The 22,733-nt window shown below is 29.3% G+C and overlaps 1 protein-coding gene across 1 annotated transcript in view; it reads left to right on the forward strand.

The window, feature by feature from the left end:
• Positions 1-990: 990 nt before the first annotated feature.
• The window catches only part of LOC136976144 (ras-related protein Rab-11A), a 33,417-nt gene continuing 11,674 nt past the window's right edge, over positions 991-22,733 (forward strand). The window contains exons 1-2 of the mRNA XM_067271354.1: positions 991-1,248; positions 21,601-21,796. Coding sequence (XP_067127455.1) covers positions 1,209-1,248; positions 21,601-21,796 — 236 coding nt within the window. The 5' untranslated portion in view covers positions 991-1,208. The remainder of the gene's footprint in view (positions 1,249-21,600; positions 21,797-22,733) is intronic.

The following is a 22,733-nucleotide window of genomic DNA, read 5'->3' on the forward strand; positions in this document are numbered from 1 at the left end:
AGTATGATAACTTAAAAAGTATGATGACTTTCTAATTTTTTGTCTCTGGTCCAAAAGTAGAGTACCATTGAACTCGTCTCGGTTCCCTGAGTTCAAATATATACTCAAAGTCCCGAAATTCCATAGGTGGTAATCTATAGTACAGCCCCATTACGTTACAATAAATTATCAGTCTAAATATGGTTTCTTGTTGTTTAAAATATTGTAAAATCATGTATATTTATACATTAAAAAAAACCAATTCATTAGTAACGATTTCATAAAGCCTATTTTACAATTAACAACCTTTAGGTGACAAACATATTCATTTGCAAACTTACTAGTCATCTATTTATAATTTGTGAAAAAGGCTCTATGAAATTGTTACTAATAAATTGTTTTTTTTTTTTTTATGTATAAATATACATGATTTTACAACATTTTAAACAACTAGAAACCATGTTTAGACTGATAATTTATTATAAGGTAACCAAATGTCGGATAAACAATTGTAAAATCGACTGAAGAAGGACTAAAAGTCCGAAATGTATTTAGATTTAAGTAAAGGCCTATTATATGAAGTAAGAATTGTCTTCTGTGTCAACCGTTGTGACAAATCTAGTGAAAATTGAATAGAACAGCCAATCACCAAAATGATAATGAATTCTACTAGATACGAAGAAAACAGCAATAATTTCTTTAATTCTATTTTAAACTATAAATGTATATAATATATAATATATAATATATATACTTTTTTTTCAAAAAGATATACAGTATTTAGACACATGTATTTTAATTTAAGAATTACTTAAGTGAACTTAATCGTAAGTCGGTAAAAATGACATTTGTATCGGATCGGCAAATTTATAATAATAAATAATTTCAAATGAAACTACTTATATTTTTAATACATAATAGTTAAATGATATTTAAGAATTTTTAAATAAAACTATTCACTAGTTTTTTTTTTCCATATGAAATTAATCGTTAGGTGTCGTCAAATTTATAAATTTTCCTGTTTAGTTGCGCATAAGTGGGGGGCGTTGGAATCGGTCGCCATTTTGGAAGAGAGATTTTTGAAATTCGTTTGGTTTGCAACAGAAATTTACTGTATATTAAATGAGCGAGTTTTAAATAAACGAAAAGTTGTCGGAATAACGTTGAATATCGTTTATTTAATTATTTAAGAGGTTTTTCGTTTGAAATATTGATCATTATTGATCGTGATGGGAACTAAAGATGACGAATATGATTATTTATTTAAAGGTGAGATTTGTTCTTTTTGTTTGCTTGTAACTTTGTAAGGTGTTTATAAACGTTTTATAATTGTGTTAATAAAGTATAAGCTGTTACGAAACATCAGAATTTTATATTTTGTTATAAACTCGACTTTTTTTTGTATTTGGTAATATTAATCTTTGTAAGAATGTTTTATAAAAATCAATTTAATTATTTTCCATGATTGATTGATTACTTTAAATACACTCGAAAGTTGTGATGCGTAGCAATTATTAATTGGATTATTGATAAAAGTAAACGGATTTACATAATGTTAACTGATGTAACTTTTGATTTCTTTATTACAATTTTTTAAATTTATAACCAGCATTGACAAATTTCACTTATAATAATTACTTTAACCCATATTGTAACAGCCTTTGTTCTTGTTGAAAAATAAAAGAATAAATGGTAGAATAAATCAATTACTTAATCATTGTAATATATAAAATTAAATCAGTATACTGTATTTTAATTGTTCCATTACTTAAAGGTATTCACAAGTTGAAAGTTTTTCATATTGTGTTTACAATTTAAGAAATTTCATTAATAGAATGATTTTTGAGTATTTATATGTTAAGTCTTTATTCGGTGAATAAAATATACGTAAAGGATTTATTAAATAATTCTTGGTAGAAATTGTAGGTATATTTATTAATTACTTAATTATAAACAAAATACTTAAAATTTTAGTAAAATAAATCTTTTTCGAGACTTATTGGAAAGTTTAGTAATTGATTGCAAACATTATGACATAGACAGTTTAAGTTTTTGTAATTTAAAACATTAGCATATATAAATTTTATTAATATATAACATTCCAATTTTGAATGTTAAAGTTTTTGCTCTGAATTTAATTTTTAGATGTGTATCAATTGTCAGAATATAGAATATTTAATAGTCTGACAATTAGAATATAAATTAAAATAGGAATTTTTTTTTTTTAGTAATGGCTACATTATTATATGTTATTAAATATAATGTAAGTTAGTTTTTAATAAAAGCAAAAATTATCTTGTAATTGTTCTAATCATATACTTATAGGCAAAGTTCGTTTATATGATTAGAACAATCAGTTAAATTACAAACTTCCTATCCATAAAAATGAACATTGAAGCTAGATATTAATTTGTTGTGATCATAAGTGAATGTAGCAAATGTGTGAGTAAACAATAATTTTTAGTTTTAAAAATACAAAACTTTTCATTAATGGATCTGTAATCATATACAGTATTTATGATTAAATAAGAGAATACTGACACATTTATTTCTAAAACATAATTTCATTCTTCGGTTAAGTAAAAAATCTTTTTAAAACTTAACACAATGTAATTTTAAACATATTTAGAGATTGATTTATAAATTTTTCATATATATATATATATTATATATATATATATCTGTATATAACAGTGACATTGTCAGGACTGATGTGATGCTGGAGTTATCAAATATGCCAACTTATCGGACAATGAAATATTTTCCAGTTTTTTGATTCCCTGGAAACAATTTTACATATCTTTGTGTGTAAAACTGTACAAATTGCTTTTTATGATTGTTTAACATGTCATTTTAATTTTTCCAGACTTCCTACTTTTGGTTGGTTTGAAACAAAAATACACTAATCTTACTTTGTGCTTTGCACACTTTTATCTATCTATTCTATATCTATATCCACATACATATTAAAAGCAAACTGTTTTGTCACCCAAAACTGAAACTAATACTTTACAAAAAAGTGTTATAAATGGAGACTCAACTCTGACTGCTTGGATGAAATATAATCAAATCAATCAGATAACAGATTCTTTATCCACACTTTCCAAAATATTCCGTTTCAATTGATTTGATTTTAATTTAAATTAATTAATTTTGATTGTATTTTCAATTTCAGTTTCAAGTAAAGGCTAGAGTTTTAATTATTAATTTTAGTTTTAATTAACTGGCTGCCTAGTTGTGTATATATACAGAAGATAATTCCCAAAAGATGAGTTAGATATGCTGGCTTATTAGGTTTGCCTATATATATATATATATATATATATATATAAAATTAATGGTGGTTTGGTTTGATTGGATTCAGCAAATCAACATATAGGTGATCCACCTCCTGGTACCTGGAGCTCGACTGAAACCCGTGACTCCCACTTACTGTGTGGATGCATTGCCAATTACATTGCCAGTTCAGTCTAAATTATTTAATTAAATTATAATTATTAAATTTAATATGAGATGGCACCTCATGCCTCCCTTACTTTCCTGATAGATTCCATGTGGCCAGCTTGTTGGTGAGATACAGATCTACAACAAACTACCAGTATTCAGTGATTTTTATCCAATTGGCCACTGTTGGGCTCATGTACTATATAGAAACTGATCTGCTATAAAAAATGCAAGGCAACTGATGATTAGTTGGAAGTTCTCAGATTGAAAGTTTATTGTTGAATTTGAAAGTTATGGAGAGTTTATTTCTGAATTTGTTAAATAGATAATGACTAATTATATCAACTACAAATTAATAATTTGTAGTTGATATAATTATAACAATTTCACCTTCAGAAGGCTTGCCTGCAGGAAATTGCCACATAATTTTGATAATGTCTTGTTTAAGGCATACATAAGTGGGGCAAAAGTGCACTTCAGTATTTCCTGTTCATATGTCACCACCTATGTGTTAAATGGTTTTCTCATTTTTTGGGTTGCAATTTGAAAAAATTGTAGACCTATAAATTCCCGCTGTTGTCTGTCTGTCTCTGTCTTTCCTTAATCTCGAGAATGGGGACATATATGAGAGACAAGACCAGATAAGGAAAGCTTAGGATCAGGAGAGACTGATTAACTATATACAAACTTCGGATGCAAACTGGTAGTCACATTATTTCAATTCAAAAATTTTCTTCTGAAAGGAGTTAGATGACCTACATGACTCCATTGCTAATGCAAAAGCATGACATATAGGAGCAAAACACTACTAATTGGAGGTGGAAAGCATATGTATTAAATTAAATATATTAAAAATTACAACCTAATATTGTGACAATTTTAGAATAAATAATTGCTTGTAAGCATTTAGTTGTTTCTGAGCTTTAAAATAAGAGATACTGTATCTACGGTGTACTTGCCAGCATGTGCTTTGTGATAAATATAATTGCATTTAATTTTTATTTATTTTTAAGTATATTTGAAAGAATAAATTACTTTTTTTTGCATATCCATTGCAAAAATATCTTTATTTAACAATGTCTTAGATTTCAATGAATTCTTAGATGTCTATTAGTTTGGAAGTATACCAAACAGCATTTGGGATGGTGTAAGGCCTTCAAGGTTATGGGACGACACTCAATCCATCAACAACAGGGCCTTTCTTTTTTGTGTTGCCATTTTGTTTTGAAAATAAAGCTTAGTTTACACTGACTGAATAGCGAAAGCGAATGATAAAAATGAAAAGCGAGTTTCATTCGCTTAGTGAAATTGACCCTACAAGCAAAAGCGAAAAGCGATTGCGTATTTTAAGGAGCCAATCATTTGCAAGCAAGAGAAAACGTCATCTCGAAAAACAAAATGGCTGCTTCCGATATTCCGTCGTTAACCACGTTTATTTATTTATCAAGAAAGAAAGATACGTCAGACAGAAAACAATGCTGGGTGAGAGAAATACTAAAAATCTGTAATTGCAACATTTATTCTATTGCGTGAGAAAGTTTCTGTAGCCATCTTGAAAACAGCATGAACCACGTGACAACTAGTGAGAATACGATTGGTGGCGAAATTTTTTCGCTAGCGAAACAGTTCGACAGTTCCGAAGTTCGAAGCGATTTGCGAAATGGTAATATTCACCGGAAACAACGTCATGTCTGACGTGTTATTTGCTCTGTTTTTTGCTTTCGCCAGTGAATTGCGCTCAGTATGAACTAAGCTTAAGGCAGCCAGTCTTCAAATATCTTTGCAATCATCCAAGAGTTTTTATTTGACTCTTATGAAGAAGGTAACTGCAACTGCCTTCATAAAATTTCCTTTCTCATGCATTGAGGTGGCAAATTTTTTAACCCTTATTGCATGAGACAGGCAATTATACCACCTGTTATAGCTGTAAATTTCCAGCTGTAATAGGCAGAAAATTTCTGTCATATGCATTAAACATGGCATGGCTGTAATCCATTCCTTACTGTTTTTGCAATTATAGCAAGTTTCATCTTTCAGTGCTAAAGATTTTGATGGCATTAAATTGTAGAATACATTTGTCTCATCTAAGTTGGAGACATCACATTCAGCATATTCTTGCAGTATTGGATGAACAGTTCCTAGCATGTGTTCACTGATGCAGATTTGCTGCAGGAATTGAGATATGATATTGCAGTGGGTTTGAAATCAGCACAATCATCCATTGGAATATTTGGTCATCAATTCCCATGTATATAATGGCTTTTCTTTGATCAGAGGTCCTGACAGGAATATTTTTTGCACACCTATTGTAAAGTGATTGGAAAAGAGCCTCTTCTAGTTCCTCATATTTAAGTCTGCAGATGTTCTTGTTTACTGATTTTTGCGTCACATTCAGCCAATTGAAGTTTGTCGTGGGTTTTTAGCCACGTTGACAGTCAAAAAAGAAATATTGAAAGCTCTTGCAATTGCATGTTTTGAATGTTCATTCTCATCCACCACCTGGAGAATGAAAAAGAGAAAAAAACTGGACAATCAGGATTTTATTGTAGCTTCTCTTGAGTCTTTTTCTGATGCCATCTCCAAGAAAATCACTTAGACAAGCAAAAAAAGTTTACTTTCTACCCACTTGCTATGTACTGTACTTCTATGTACTTTTCGGTCGTACAATGGATATCAGCTAGAAATAAACACTGCAACATATAACCAATATCCCACAAGAAGAAACTATAAGAAAGCAAACATTTTTATCTGTGTTTAATGGGCATTGTCAGATTTACTAATCCTTTGCAGTTTTAATGCAGATTTAAAAAAAAAAAAAAACAATTTGGACAGAAAAGTTATTCTGAATAGGTGATTGCCATCCACATATTAAAAGAGGGAGGGATGGGTGAGAATTATAAGACTAAAATGGTTTAGATATTTAGAACAACTAGAAATTTACAATGCTGCAAGAAATATGTTTATCAACTTTAGAGATGTAGACTCTTTTTTCCTGTGTGGAAGTTGATCTATGAAATTTAGTCTTAGAACCTTTTCCTCCTCCCTCTCTCATGTTACCCATCTTTAACATGTGGACAGCGATTTGCCTATTCTGAGTAACTTTTCTGTTCAAGCTATGAAGGTCAGTTAGCCTGATGATGCCTGTTAAACATGGATGAAAACATTTGCTTTCTTGTAGTTTCTTCTTGCTGGATATTGGTTATATGCATGGTGTTTATTAACCTATACCCAGTTTTGAGTTAATTGAATTGATATCAGCAAGTTTTAACAAAATATCATATACTGTATTAACACTGAAGATAAACAGCATGTAAGGTTGTCCCATAAATATAAAGGCACAACTTGTTATGCAAATAAAGGTAAACTAATTATCATATAACCATACCAATTTAATTTTGAGGTAGTTACAACTGTGAGGCTGCAGATTTAAGGGCAAAAATTTGAAAAAAAAAGAATGTTAAATCATTTGTGTGGATTCTCCATGATGAGGGTTTTTTCTAACGACGGATTTTTATCGTCATTAGAAAAAACCCTCATCATGGAGAATCTGATCGAATGTTACCTCCAATGTCAACAATCAAATGGGAAAGTTAACACGTGAAATGGTGGTGGTCCATTCTGAAATGACTCTCTGAAGAATGCAAGTCATCGTAAACAATGGACCATCATGTGACCCATTTCCCACGATAACGATATAAAAGCTGGAGTCACCGGAAGCTCAGAACGATTGACTAGAAGTTGTACTTATCATAGTGCACATTTTAGCCTCTGCATTCCTGATCCTGCCCAAGAAGACAGCAGATGAGGACTACTGTACTTCCATACAAAAACCAATTGTTGCATACAGCTCTCCATCAATGCATAGAGGTATTTTGTTAGCGGTCTTGAACTCTCAACAGAAATAGGCATAGCTAGTAGATTAGCCCTTTTTGTAAATAATATGCATAGTAATTGCGTTTTATCGTATTTAGCTGTGTATAACCCATATGTATGTTAGCTTTAGATATTCAATAAATGCTTTGTTTTTACATTAACCTGTCAAACTGTCCATTATTCTGAATCTGGACACCTATCGACTTACTCGTGACCTCCCACTCGAAATAGCTCTCCTAAAGCCATCCAGCAGACAAAGTGAGTGAGTTCCACCAACTTGACGAATAAGTGGCATTTAGGGAACATTTCTGTGTCCCTGTATTCTCACACAACTTAAAATAAACATACTAAAAAATTGTTTCTTGCTGTTCCAAAAATATAAAGGCATAATAAAAAATCACTAGAACAGTAGAAAATATAGTTACAAATCTTTAATAATTATTAACTAATAACCAATACACTTCCCCTTTTTCATTATAATTTTGTAGATACTGTCTGACATTGATTGTATAGGTTTTTTTTTATCGTAGTTAGTTTTTCCCAATGGATATTATTAATTGCAAGTTTTAACTCATCTACACTGTTATATTGGCACCCATTAGCATATACAGCTGTAGCTAAGATTCCCCAGAGGTTTTCCATTGGATTCAAATCTGGGGAATAAGCTGGTCAATCAATAACTGGCACTCCATTACTTAAAAACCACTCGTAAGTTGATTTAACTGTGTGGATAGGGGCATTATCTTGTTGGAAAACTCAATGATTTCCAGCAATTATATCAGCCCAAGGCAAAAGATAACTTTCTAGCATGTCTTGATAATGATTTGCATTCATATTGACTGCTGAGGAATGCAATGTTTGTCTTGCTAAACCAACTAAACCCACCCCATATCATCACTGAGCCCTCCCCTTGCTGCCATTTTGAAAATATGTTTTTCTCACCCTTCAAATCATGCTAATAACAAGTCCAACTATCTGGTCCATTGAGATTAAACTTCTTATCACTCCAGATGATGTGCTCCATGTGTCTGTCCATCCCATTTTCTCCTGTGCCTTCTGCAAGCACTTTTGCTCATGGATGGGGGTTAGTGGTGGTCAGGCTTTTTCTTATAGATGAGATGCTGACATGTACAGTACTAACAATTTTTCCAATTGTAGATTTTGATACATTAAGCTCTGGTTTTGATGCTAGTTTTTGTAAAGATGTTTGGTTGCTTTTGATTTCCCTCAAAATACTACATTTTCTTCTATTTGTAAGCTTTGAAGGTCAGCCTGTTGATTTCTTTTGTTTGTATTTGTCTCCAAGCTTTATGAGATTGTTAATTACAGTTGGAGAATTGATTAATTTTCTTTGCAATTGCTATTGCTGAGTAATTTTCATCTCTTAAAGCTGAAAGCTTGCCTTTTTCAACATCTGTTAAGGGTTTTGCATGTCCCATGACAATTTATTTACATCAATATGTAACAGAAATAAGCATTTGAAATATGTGATAGTTATACTTTTATACTGTATGACATCTATTGTTAGAAAATTTGAATCTACCTTTATATTTTTGGGACAGCGAGAAACATGATTTTGATTTAAATTAATTTATTAAGTTGTTAAACAATATAATTACATGTTTTTTAGTAGGTCTATTTGTAAGTTGTAACTACCTCAAAATTAAATTGGCATTGTTATGATAATTAGTTTAGCTTTTATTTGCATAACAAGTTGTGCCTTTATATTTATGGGATGCACCTTATCTGATGAGACCCTCACAGGTTGTTAGATAAGTTTTATAAAAAAAATAAAGCAAAATTCTCAAAATGGTAATCCAAATTACTTTTAAAGTAGCCCAAAAAGTAATAAGTTGCCCAAATCTAAAAGCATAGAATTCTACAAATATCTGAATCTGCTACTTGTAGTCCAATCTTGTAGCCCTGAAATTCAGTCATATTTTATGACATAAGAGAAAAAGGGGTAGTTAATGGTTAAGGTGAGTCATAGCTCACCAAAAAATGTTACTGTAAAAGTAAGGCCAAGGCCATGTTGACCAGATTAGAGTTGTTATTCTGTTGTACTATGGAACCATGTGAACTTCAATCTAAACATACAAATTAACATGCACATCACAGTTGGACAGAATTTTTGCTTTGAATTTCAGAGTAGCCGTATTTTGAACTAACCAGATTCTTTAACATGTAAGTCCCTATATTCCTGGCCAAGACAAATTAGTACAGTTATAAACTAACAGGATTTTGAACTATTAGAGTTTATATTAATGTAGATTTTCTGTAGCTGCTTTATCACTGTCCTAATTCTTCAGTTTTAGTCTCCAAGTACCCAAGAATTTGGTGTAAATTTCTAACATATTTAACCTTGGCATTAATTGTCATATTGATAATAAGAGAACCTAATTTCCCTTGCACATATGATAAATTATCTCTCTAATATTCAAGCCTTTGTTTAATTGTTTAATAAGGGAAGTTATTTCACTTTTACCATTTGTAAGTTTTCAATGTCTTTGGATGGGGAACTTTCTTGATGATTAAGGATCTGAAATATTTAGTCTATTACTTTTCTCTGCCAGAGTACACATACTTTTAATGTCATTTTCTTACATTTTATATACTTTTTTTCCATAATTTTCATCTTCTCTAAGAGAAATGACTCTTAATTTACCATTATTGTCATTTTTCTGCATTTCCTGTATTATATTATAGAATTTTGATCTTTGTCGTCTTGGATTTTCTCAGCTCTCACTTTTTTCTTTAATTATCGTTTATCATAATCAGTAAATGCATTTTCTCATCCTGGTTTGTTTATTTTTCTTGCTGTTTACTTTCAATTCTGATAAAGAAGCAATCCGAATACCAATTTCTTTTGTTGTTAATGTATCATTTTCACAAGAAATTTCACTTGTTTCCTCATTAGGGTTATATGAAACTTTCTTTTGCAATTCAGAGTTCGATCTTGGAAGAAGCTTCCTCAATTGATGAATTTTAATATATGAACCAGATAGTCAGTAAAAATTGAAGGCACTAGGTTGGGAAGAAGTCTTTTAATGGACTTACAGTAAAGTCTATTTAAAATGTAAACTGCATACACATATGCATCTTGTGTAGTTTGATTGTCATGGTAAATTCACTGCTTGTTGCAGGTATTTCTAGAACTGATTTAGCAGCATTGTGTACTTGGAAATGTGGCCATATTTGTTCTGCTCAGTCAGAATGTGTTGCACCCACTTTGTTTGTATACTTGATGCTCAGCTGCTTTAATGCCTTTCAGACTGATGATTGAGAGAGCTCAGTTCAATCTTGCATGTTCTGGGCATCCTTGGCTCCCACCTGCCATATCAGATAATCATTAATTACCTGTGGTCATCTAGAACACTGTTTGGTGTGTAGTCTCTACACCTGAACTTACTGAACCAATTTCTGACATTTCACTCAGTTGGTGAATGCACTCACTTCACTCAGCGTGATTTGAATTTCCACCATAAACTTTTTCCATGTGCTTTTGATCGTATGCTTCACAAGATCTGAGCCAAAATTTATGGAGACCATTGATTTTTCTTGACTTATTTTTGGTAGTACCTTTTTAAAATTTATGTATAGAATACAGTTGTTACATCTGTCTTGGATGTATGTTTTGAGCTACTAGCTGAAAAAGTTAAAATTTTTATATAACACTGTCTACAAGTGTTTTTGTGAGTGCTTTTTACAATTGACTTGATATATAGATTATAAGGCTCTTCCTGTTTCTAATAAACAATTTAGAGAAACTTCCAAAAATCAATGGTTGGTTCTTGATATTTCTATCCAAACTAGAAAGTATATAAATAACGATATGAAATATAATATAGTAGCTTGTAAAAGATTCTTCTGGACTTATAATTCATTTTGATTCCTTGCTTTTATTAGCTCTCTGCTAGAATTATCAATATAGACCATCTAGTCTGGAATTGTAAACCAGGTAGTCTATAATTCTAGCAGAATGCCAATATATTTGGAAGAGAGAAATCTTGCCAAACATTATGATGCTCCATTTAATACTAATGTGACTTTCAAATTTGTTTTAATTTTAGAATGATTGGAAGAGAAAGAAATATTAAAAAATATAAAATTCTGACAAATGTTCACAAAAATAAAGTATAATTAGAAATTTCTCTGAAAACACACACAGCAGTAAATTAAAATCACATACAACACCTTATTTTTGCCAAAGAAACTGTTTTTAATTTAACGCTTGAGGATGGTTTGTTGAATAAGCCAAAAACATTTGCGATTGAAAACTGTTTCCTTGGCAAACATGAGGTGGTGTATGTAATTTTATAATTAGAAAGTTTGGAATAATTATGACCATAAAAGTCAAATTTTTAAGTAATCTGATATTCTAGTTAATTGCTATTAATCTTTCCCATTATTGAATTAGATAGTTAAATATTCCTGTCAAAACCATTCTAAAATTTCTAAAACCTCAAACTTTTTGGCAGGAATGATAAGATATATCTTTCATCTGTTTGCAAGGTCCAGATAAATTTGATATTACTTTCTAAAGCATGCTTAATATTGAAAACTATATAGAATAAGATATCTGATTTTTGTGTTTTTTAGCAATTTATCTTTGATATTTTCCTTTGAATTACAAGACTTGTTTAATGTAATTTATACTTCTAATTAATCAATGCTGTAAATTATCAAGTTGAAAATTTTAATTCTAATAAGTTATCTCTGTTAGAAAATAATATACATATGTATATTATAACAATATTTTTGTTAATCAAAGATTAGTTTATTAAAATACAACAATAAATAAAGACCCAATACAATTAAACATTAGTTTCATAACATTTTGAAACAGTGTGAAGTTTTTCTAATCTTGTTTTCTTATGCTAATCATTAGTTTTCAACAACCTCCACTGTTAAATTTGTTTGAAGTCAAATATTGAATTAAGATCAAAATAGAACAGAGGATGATGATGATGATACTTGCCATTGACATTAGTTATGCTAGAGTGAGAAAAAGAATAAACATTTAATGTTTTTGATATGATTATTATTATATTGAAGATGATATACTAATTTAAAATTTAATTGTTTTTTTTTTAATATTTTAAAATCATTATTTCAAAGAGGAATTTACTTGTCTTTTTCAACAGGAATTGTTTGGTATCTTCAAATAATAAACTCATTCATTATATATACACTTTTCAGATGAAAGGGATGATGATGATCTAGAATGAAACAAATCAAATTGTAAGAATAATAATAGTAGTAGTGTTTTGATGATTATGAATTAAACCTTTTTTTTTGTTTTTGCTTTGGGGTATTCGTTTGACAGATTTTGTCTTACAGGATACATTTTTTTATTTTAAATATTCTTTGTAGTAGATAATGCATTCAATTTATAACTTTCATTCTAATTTTAGATACAAAAAAGTGTCTTATGGAGTGAAAAATACAGTGTGTTAGTTTCAAGACATTTTTATTTTTTACAGAGGTGAAAATTTTATTTGTCTTTCTAAATTCATTGACATTTTTTTAAAATACTGTACTGTTTCTTTTCTGATAATGATAATACATATTACAATATTCTTGTAGAAATTCTAAATCATATATTTTATTCTATTCTTAGACTTCTCTCTCTCTCTCTATTCTTTGAGTTAAATGATATAAAATTAGTCCCCTAATTATTTTCTCTGAGTGGATTATTAGATTATTGGCTAATGGATATGAAGCAATCACAATGATACCTTGGAACTTGAATTCAGTTTGAAACTCAAACACTATCTCAGAACAAAGCAATTTTTCCCATAAGGAATAATGTAAAATGAATTAATCCATTCTCAAACTCCAAAAATGCCCATTTTAATTCTAAGAAATCATAACTATAAACTAATACAAGTAAATGAATTAATTAATGCATAAAACAGTGAAAATAATCATAATATAGATAAAAAATGAGTGATTTTTTATTGTGACACAATGCTGGGCTGCAATTTTTAATCATATTTTTAATAATTTTTTATTTTAAAATATATGCTCTCAATCTCAAATTAGTAATCTTGTTCCTGTACATAATACTTTTTCATTAGCAATAGTCTATCTATCGTCATCTATCTAATCTCTTTTGGGGAAATTTTTAAATTGAAATAACATAACTTCTGGTTTGTGCCAATTCATATATAGTTAATTGAGGCTTCCTGACCCTAATCTTTCCATATCTGATCTCAGCTTTCATCTATCTAACTCCATTCTCCAGATTAAGGAAAGACAGACACACACACACACACACACACACAATAGTTGCTGAATGCTGCCATGCTGGACATAACCTAATGAAGGCCATTTAGGAAAGTTATTAGCCTAAGGGAGATTGCAACTTCATGCAGGACTTTTTTTCTTGACAAAAACTGTCTTTATATACTGTACATAAAATTTTTAAAATTTACCATATTTTAAAGTCTATGGATTGTGATATATACAGCTCTAGAAGTTGGGAATAGGGCCTATTAAATATTATCAGTGTATTAAAATATTATTTCACTGAACTGAATCCTGTTTGACTTAAACCAAGTTTGCTTTATATATTAGTATTTCTAAGGTAGATTAAACCAGTGCTTCCAAGACTAGGATGCTGCAGGACCTCAGTTGGAGGTTACAAAACATTTAATATTCTAAAATAATTTAAATACTTTTAAAACCATTTTTGTTTTGTTTTTAATTTGTTCAGTTTAAACAGTTTAAATAATAAAAAACTACACAATATAACTGAAATTTTGTTTGATTTTTTTATGAATAAAATTTTTTCCTTTACATTAAGCATGGATAGTTGTTTAGTTAGCCAAGTAACAATATATAATTAATTGGGATTGTGTAATTGTTTAATTGTACAATTAATCATTAGCTAATTGTTGTTGGATATCTTTTAAAATATAAAATTTCATTTATAATTCAGTTTTTATAGAGCTTTTTTAGTAATTTAACCTATCTTTTTAAATGTGGATTATATATTTTCTTTGCAGTTCTATATTGATGCCATTCTAAGCAAATAGGTGCTGTGACTAATATTTCTAATAGTCAAATTTTTCCATTATTAATAAACTAATTGACTTATGTTACAATTACTTCCACACACCAGACATCCTTTCAAGTGCAATTTAGTTAGCAATATTAAATAATTGACAATGTAATAACAATCTACTTGTTTAAAAACAAAAAAATTTCTTTCAAAAATAGAGACATAATTTTCAATTAGCTATGAATGAGATTGGAATGTTTTCATTAAAAATTGCTTATTTCTAAAAATTTATTAGTACCAAAGTAAAACATTTTAGTCTGAAAATATAAAAAAAGCTGGTAGATTATAATGGAACTGGGTGTGTTGCCAAGGTTATCCTGAATTATCATTATTAATAAAGTTATTGTTTCACTAAACATCCATCATTCATTTTTTAATGTTAATTTAAAATCATAAAAAGTAGTGTGTGTTTTTCCAATGGAATTTTCATTTACCAATTACTCCAATTATTGGAGAATTGTCACTTGACAGTTAATCAGTGGAGAAACTGATTTAGTATGATTAACAATTAGCAAATGATTAATGGATACAGCCTTTTTTGTATTTAAAGTTGAAGCAGCATTAATTAAACAATATTTTAGTCTCATTTGCCATTATAAATTCTCTAATGATTATTTCAGTTGTTAAAAGCTACTAAATGCAATTTTTATATACTTATTAACAAAAATATAAATGTGTAAGCATGCTGTTTATAAGCTTGTAGAAAATCTGTGTTGTGTAACTACTGCACATGTGGATGATGCCTGTGACCATTTGGTCAATGCTTCCATGAGTTTGCATATGATAAATGGTGCATTTTGGTCTTAGGTGAAAACAAAGAAAGATTAAGAGAGAATATTGTTTAGATTTTAGAAGTGGAAAACTTAAAGGTTTTAAGGTATCACTTGAGTTTGTATCCTACCTTCATCAGTTTTCATGTTAGAATTGCTTAATATTATGAGTTTGTGCACAAGATTTAAAGCTGGGATAAGTTTTAAGTTCCTGTGCAGAAAAATAGTTGTAGTTACAATGACTTTGAACAAGATTCATCTTTGCTCAAAGTCCAGAACTTTGACTGTATTGAGAATATATTGATCTAGGAAAGTGTGCAGAGGATTTCAAAATGGCAGTAACAAGTATTATTCTATACTAATTTAAATATCCATATGACAAAAATTTGAATCATATTATTAACAATAAAAGGAATTAAAATATGAAGAAATTAAAAATTTAATAACATTCTCAGAATATTTTTTCATTATTTCAATATTTTAGAGTTGACTTTACCAACAATAAATAGGTTGATTCAGGTGGATGTACTGCTGCTTAGAGATCATTTTGAGCAAACCATGCCCCATAAACTTAGATTCTTTTCTCAGTAGTTATGGAGTAAGTCACTGTAAACAGTGTGCAACCTTGGTATATTTGAAAATTGAAAATAAAATGTATTTTTTGTAATAAACTGTTCTAAATAACATTAAAAATAAAAGTTGTTATAGATCCATTTTGTATCATGGATAAGTGTATGTAGCTAAGCAGAACAGTGCACTTGTTAAGTGTGCAGCAAGTCTGTTGAAATGGAAAAACATTTTTGAAAATCTCTTAAGTTTGTAAACAGTGATGTAAAATGGATCCAACAACTTTTATTTTTAATGTTCTTTACAATAATTTATTTAAAGTAAAATGCATTGTTCACAGTGAATTACTCCATAACTATTGAGAATAGGACCAAAGATATATGATGTATTTTGTTTGAAATGAGCTTTGAAATAAGCTCCATAGGTTGCAATGTATTTTCTTGAATCCTGTGTATAAATCATCTTACCATTGAAAAAGACTGTTTTTAATAAATTGTAGATGTTGAAATGTTCAACTACTTTATATTCATTTTGAACATTTACTCTGAATCTGAGTAGATGTTTCAGCTTGTTTGTCATATTTCTAGTTACAAAAAATAACACATCAATATATTTGATTGACTACAAAAAGCTAATATCAAAACTTCACTGAAATATATGAATTATTAAAGTAAGTACTACTAAATATTACTGCAGATATGTGTAATTTAACAGCAGACTGAATATGACAGAGGTCCTGTAAGATCATGATGGAGCTGAAAAATTCATGTCCACCTGTAGTTTTTATATGTTCAGATATATAAGTACTTATTGTAATACATATAGCTTATATGAGTAAGTAGTAGACATAATACCATTTATCTAGGTAAGTACATGCTGGTGTTTGCTTAATGACACATTTATCAGAAAACATTCCTGTTGTTAAGTAGTTCATACTGCTGCTTAAAACATTGGGTATTTGTACTTAAAATCCCTATTAAACATTGTCTAGAGAGAGATTTAATAATAGAAATGCAACCAAATTAGGTATAATAAAATTTCAGGACATAGTACTTTTTTAAAAAAAAGAAAATGTCTTTTGCAACTTGCCACTTCGGGTGCTTCAAGAAACAAAAAGCATAAACACATGTTGCAGCTGCGTATAAAAATGGTAACAATTGTTGAATTTCATTTTTATCAGTTAGGGCCATCACTTTGCCAGAACACACATTTCTTATGAAGTTGAAAACAATGGATTGCTGCATCTACATTTTGGGAATTTTGCTATCATAATGATTTACTTCAATTAAATATGCAAGTGAAGTAGAATCTGCAGGAAAACTCATATTTTTTAGCAGATTCTACTGCACTTGCATAAAACTAGACTGATGTGGATTCACAGCCACATTTATCCTTGGATGCTTATCTTTGAAACAGCTAGTCCTAATGGTTTTGTAACATGCTCTGTGAGCATTTCTTTGCTCAATATACCAAGAGATGCTCAACACTTGAATTTAACACTAGAATGTCTGTACTTTCAATCTATTCCATAACAGTTAAGGGGACATTTGTCTCCCCTGAAAAATTCAATACATTTTCACTTTTATGTAATTATTTTCATTAAAAAAAGTTACTATGTCATTACTGGGAATGTTTATATTAACATTTCATGTAATTTTGTTAATTTTAATTTGTATTGACTAGTTACAAATACAGTCAAACCTGTTTTTATGCGGGGGATAGGGACCGCATAAAAAAAAATCTCACGAAACTTCACGAATGGCTGTAAATAATAGTTTTCGCGACACAATTAAAAAATATTTTTTTTATGCGGTCAACAGGGACCATATAAAAAAAGTCTCACATAGAAAATAACTCAAAACCGTACGAAATAGAATTTATTGACAACAGATGTCAGCACTTGACTGCATCTGTCTACTTTTTACATATTTTTGTCCAGGTGGTGTTTTGTTGACTTAAAAAGTAAATTATTTCATTTTTCACATATTCATGCAATAATATTACTATAATAAGTGCATTTATGCTATAATAAGTTTATTTAGCTATAATAAGTCAACGTAAGACATGACGAATCGCACGAGACTAGTCGCCAACTATACCGCACAAATTAAAAATTCGCATTAAAAAAATCGCACATAAAAAGAGCGCATAAAAACAGGTTTGACTATATAAGTTTTATAACACAGTCAAATATTTAAATATTCATTTTTATAATTTGTTTTTATTATGATTAGAAGAAAGTATATAAAAGATTGAACCATTTATGTTATATGAATTATAATAAAAATAATTTTCTTGTTATACATAAAAATTTATATAAGATATCAGGTCAGTCCATAAGTTCATGTGTATTTTTATCTACAAAAAAAGCAGCAAAAAATTTTAATTAAATTTTATTTCAATCTATAATGTATTCACCATTTTGTACAATTTCTTGTCATCTTGATAGTAGCTTTTTAATCCTGTCTTTGTAAAATGATTTCGGTTTTGTATCAAAATTTTCAGAAATAGCCTTTTTTACATTGTTCTCATCCTCAAAAGTTTTTCCTTTTAAAAAATTCTGCAAACTGCAAAAAAGATGATAATCACTGGGAGCAATATCTAGCAAATATGGTGGATGAGGTAAAATTTTCCAGTTGTAGCTTTCAAGTTTCTGTACAGTTATTTTTGCAGCGCGTGGTCTGGCATTGTTATGCTGCAAGAGAACCTGCTTTCTGTTCACTAACGACGATCAATTTTTTTTCAATTTTTTATTTAAAGGCTCTAATTGCTCACAATACATTTGAACTGTAATTGTTTGATTAGGTTCTAACAGCTCAAAGTGAATTACACCTGACATAACCCATCAAACAGACAAAAGAATTTTTTTTGGATGCAACCCACCTTTTGCAGTCGGTTTTGGCTGCTTGTCGCAATCCATTGATTGTCTTTTTCTCGTCACATTATTATAGAGGATCCATTTTTCGTCTCCAGTAACCAGCCTACCAAGAAAAGGTTCTAAAGCAATATGGGATAAAAGAGACGTGCAAATGTTTACACGTTGTTGTCAGTTAGCTATTGACAGTTCATGTGGTATCCATTTTCCTAGCTTTGAACCTTTTCCAATTTGTTGTAGGTGTCTATGAACAGTTCCATGGGATGAATTTAAACGTTCCACAATTTCATAAACTGTTAAAGACAGTTCTGCTTCAACTAGTGCAGCTAGAGCATCATCGTCAAAGTCAACGGGTCTTCCAGTACGAGCCTTATCCTCCACACTAAAATCATTGTTTCTAAATCTTTCAAACCACTTCTGCACAGTCCTTACACTAATTACAGCTTGATTATGTACAGTATTTATTTTTTTGGCAGCATTTGTAGCATTCTCACCACTTAAAAATAAAAAGTATAAAACATGTCTTTTATATTCATCGATTACTTTTATTTTAACGAAAATAAACAACTGAAATGTTCACAATTCTGAACAGTATTATATGAATGAGATCCAATTTAACACTTCAGTGTAAAAATTATCACATTAGACTGACATTTTTAACAGCAAAACAAGATTTTTCTCAAGGTCATAAAAAATGGGCATGGACTTATGGACTGACCTGATACAATGTAATTATAAGTATCCCAATGTAATTATGGTTAAGTATCCCAATCAAAAAGCTTGATGATCTCAGTAAATAATTTAATGTAAATTCAACAAACATTTTTGATCTCAGACAAAATCTACTGCAGGTTAACATTTATTTACTGTTACTGTTTACAACATTTGTCAAATTTACATTAAATTTGTTACTGGTATTATTGAGGTTTTAATTAGTGTGCTTAGTTATGTAACATGATGCAGATCTGTTTTTCAGCTGACACAGTTGACAAACTATAGTGATGTGTTTGTTTCCCATGCACCTTTTGCAGGTGAATTTTCTGCATTTTGAACATACATTAAAACTATTATTATTTATTTTTTTACATGATACTTTTTCTTGGAATTTGCATTGATCCAGAAGTTGCTCAATGTTTATCTTTTCATCTGCTTTTTGTTTGCTGTTGTTGATTTTGAGTTGAAGAATAGTCTTTGGTAAGAAGCTAATTCTAACTTGTTTTCGCATTCATCTCAATTTACATGCTTACAAGAATGCTTATACAATTTGGTGTGTATTGTTAAATTTTTATTTTAACAAATTAAATGAACATTTTTCATATAATTATATAAATAATTTACAAAAGTATTATTTATAATTATGAATATAATATAGATTTGTAAAATGAGGTTAAAACATTCAAGTATAAAAAGTAGGGCTGTGGATTCAGTAGATCATGCTTATGAATCATAGAATTTTAAAGATCAACTCCAGCCTCTAAATAATTTGAAATATACTTTAAAATGTCATTCTGAGTTAATATAATCATTGTCATGAAGTGAATCACCAGGCTACTTTTTGAGTATTTTTAAGTGAATCTTAGGGCATTCTGATCAAAACTGTGAAAGTATCTTTTTTTCATTATTACCATTATCATTATCACCATTGACATAACATTCTCCATGTAGTTGTAGTAAGGTATTCAAAAACATTGATTTAATCAGAATCATTATAGCCATTTTGTATGAGTCTTTTGAAAATAAAAATTTAGAATTAAATAATATAGAATGTACTTGAATATAAATTTCTGAAAAGAAAATCAACAATAATTAGTGATGTTAGTGATGTGCCAAGAAAGATCATGAAAGAGGGGAATTATCATAAAACAATATTTTGCATTATAGGAGGCTCTTAAAATGCAAGACGGGAGACTAAACTGTAACAACAACAATGCACTTTAATGCGAGTTGGAATGCCTTCACATATCAAATGCATATAGCAGTTTGTGGCATAATTTCACCAAGAGTGATTATTTGTGCATTTCCTATTGTTTATATTGCCTTCTCAATAACCACACTTTTAAAAAAGTGTGCCAAATTTGCAATATGTCCTCAATAAACGAGTCTTGAAAGACATTATCATACTGCAAGTGAAATGCATCAAGAAAGATCAAATTACATCAGTTGCTGAACACATTTTTTACTTCCTTTGTTTTATGCCATTTCATAGTATCCTCTGCATTAATAAGGTCTCTGAATAGCAGTAGTATTATTTTCAACAGATATCATTTATCATCTATTAAGTAGCTTTCTATATATTTTTTTGTTATTGTAGCTACAATTCAACACTTTCTCTCTTAATTCTGTTAAAGTGGTATGGTCATTCCATCCTTGACTGTATTTCTCACCTCTTTCATTAAAATAGTTAATCTGTTTTTTCATTGCTACATTTTGCATTTGGCATTTCTGATGCTACAGTTGATCTGTTTCCAGATAAGACAGCCTGTATAGAGAATCTGAACATCATTTTGCACAGGACTAGACAGTTTGTTTCACAAATTTTGACCAGGTATATTTGGTTACCTTACTCTTAATAAAAAAACACCATTTAGTAATAAAATGTTAGAAAAAAGTAATTTGCCAAAGTTCTCAATGTGAAGAAATGTCATTCATTCTACACTAATTTAAAACAGTTTATTTCATTTCAAACTTTTATCATTTTGAAAAATAGAATTAGCCTCAAAACTCGTGTTCATCTAAATGTGATATAAAATTTTGACAAATTTCATTCCAATCTAATACTATAATTTTTGATTTGTTATGGCTGTAACTCTTTAAAACTTATGAAATGCTGATTATTAAGTTTTCTTTAAAGAGTTTGTCTATTTCTAAAGCTTTGAGAAGGTTTGTATATATGAGAAACAGAATATACTCTTAAAAATTAAATTTCATATAAAGTTTAACCATCTATCTTAGATTAGAATTGTTGTAAATATATAAAATAATTTAGTAAATGAAAATCATAAAAAATAATTTGATGTATTAAATAGTTGTCCTTATTGGAGATTCTGGAGTAGGAAAAAGCAATCTTCTATCGCGATTCACAAGAAATGAATTCAATTTGGAAAGCAAGAGTACAATTGGAGTGGAATTTGCTACACGGAGTATCCAAGTAGATGGGAAAACTATAAAGGCTCAAATTTGGGATACTGCTGGGCAGGAACGATATAGAGCAATCACTAGTGCGTAAGTACTTTCTCAATTGAGTTTTTATGGTCATTTAATGAGAATATTATTATAGTTGTATTTTGTTGTATTTGTAAATTGAATTATATAAAATTTTCTAGTTTTGCTTTTTTATTAAATATTTACCTGAAGATATTAATTACAAAAATTGAGGTAAATTATAAAGCTATACTTTATGTTAAACATTGTATTTGATATTAATATCTTGCTTTGTGATTACTAGGAAAAAACAGTCTAAATACAATGAATTTTACATAAAATCAAATTATTAATGTGAGCGCACACATTTTTATCCAGTTGGGGTTTTCTAAGTACATCAACTCTAAATCAAAAACAATATTATGCTAAAAGAACTGCAGATTTGTCAAACATCTTTCATTCCTGTACTTTAGTTAAATTTTTATTATAGAAACAAACTTAAATTTCAATTACTAAAGCAGTTAATAACTTTCAGCAAAAAATCATTAGCCATAATCTTACACATTTAATATTTCAAAAGCAATTTTATCTATACTTATACATAAAGATACTAAAGCATAAATTAATGCACTTTTGCATGTAATGTTTTAGATTGGATATTAGATTTTCTACAGAACTGTTGCACTATTGAAGACTGTAATGTTCAATATTCAAAAAGGCAGGATTGCAAATTTTTATTTGATTTTATGTTTAATGCTATATATTATACTTTTTACTACATGGGATTGTAAGTGATGTGCATTCTTAATTACAGTTTTCACGTGATGTATTTTACATTATATTTACCAGACATTATAATTATAAACATATGGTGTTTATAATTATAATGTGTGGTAAATATATTTGTGCATCCAAGCTTGTTATGATGTAAAAATATAACAAACATAGATGGAGAGCTTTAGCTCTCATTTTTTCTCTTGGAGGTATTAAAAATTATCATCTGATAATTATTTAACTG

This window comes from Centruroides vittatus, unplaced genomic scaffold, assembly GCF_030686945.1.
Source record: "Centruroides vittatus isolate TY-2023 unplaced genomic scaffold, ASM3068694v2 contig_397, whole genome shotgun sequence".
Classification (NCBI taxonomy): Eukaryota; Metazoa; Arthropoda; class Arachnida; order Scorpiones; family Buthidae; genus Centruroides; species Centruroides vittatus.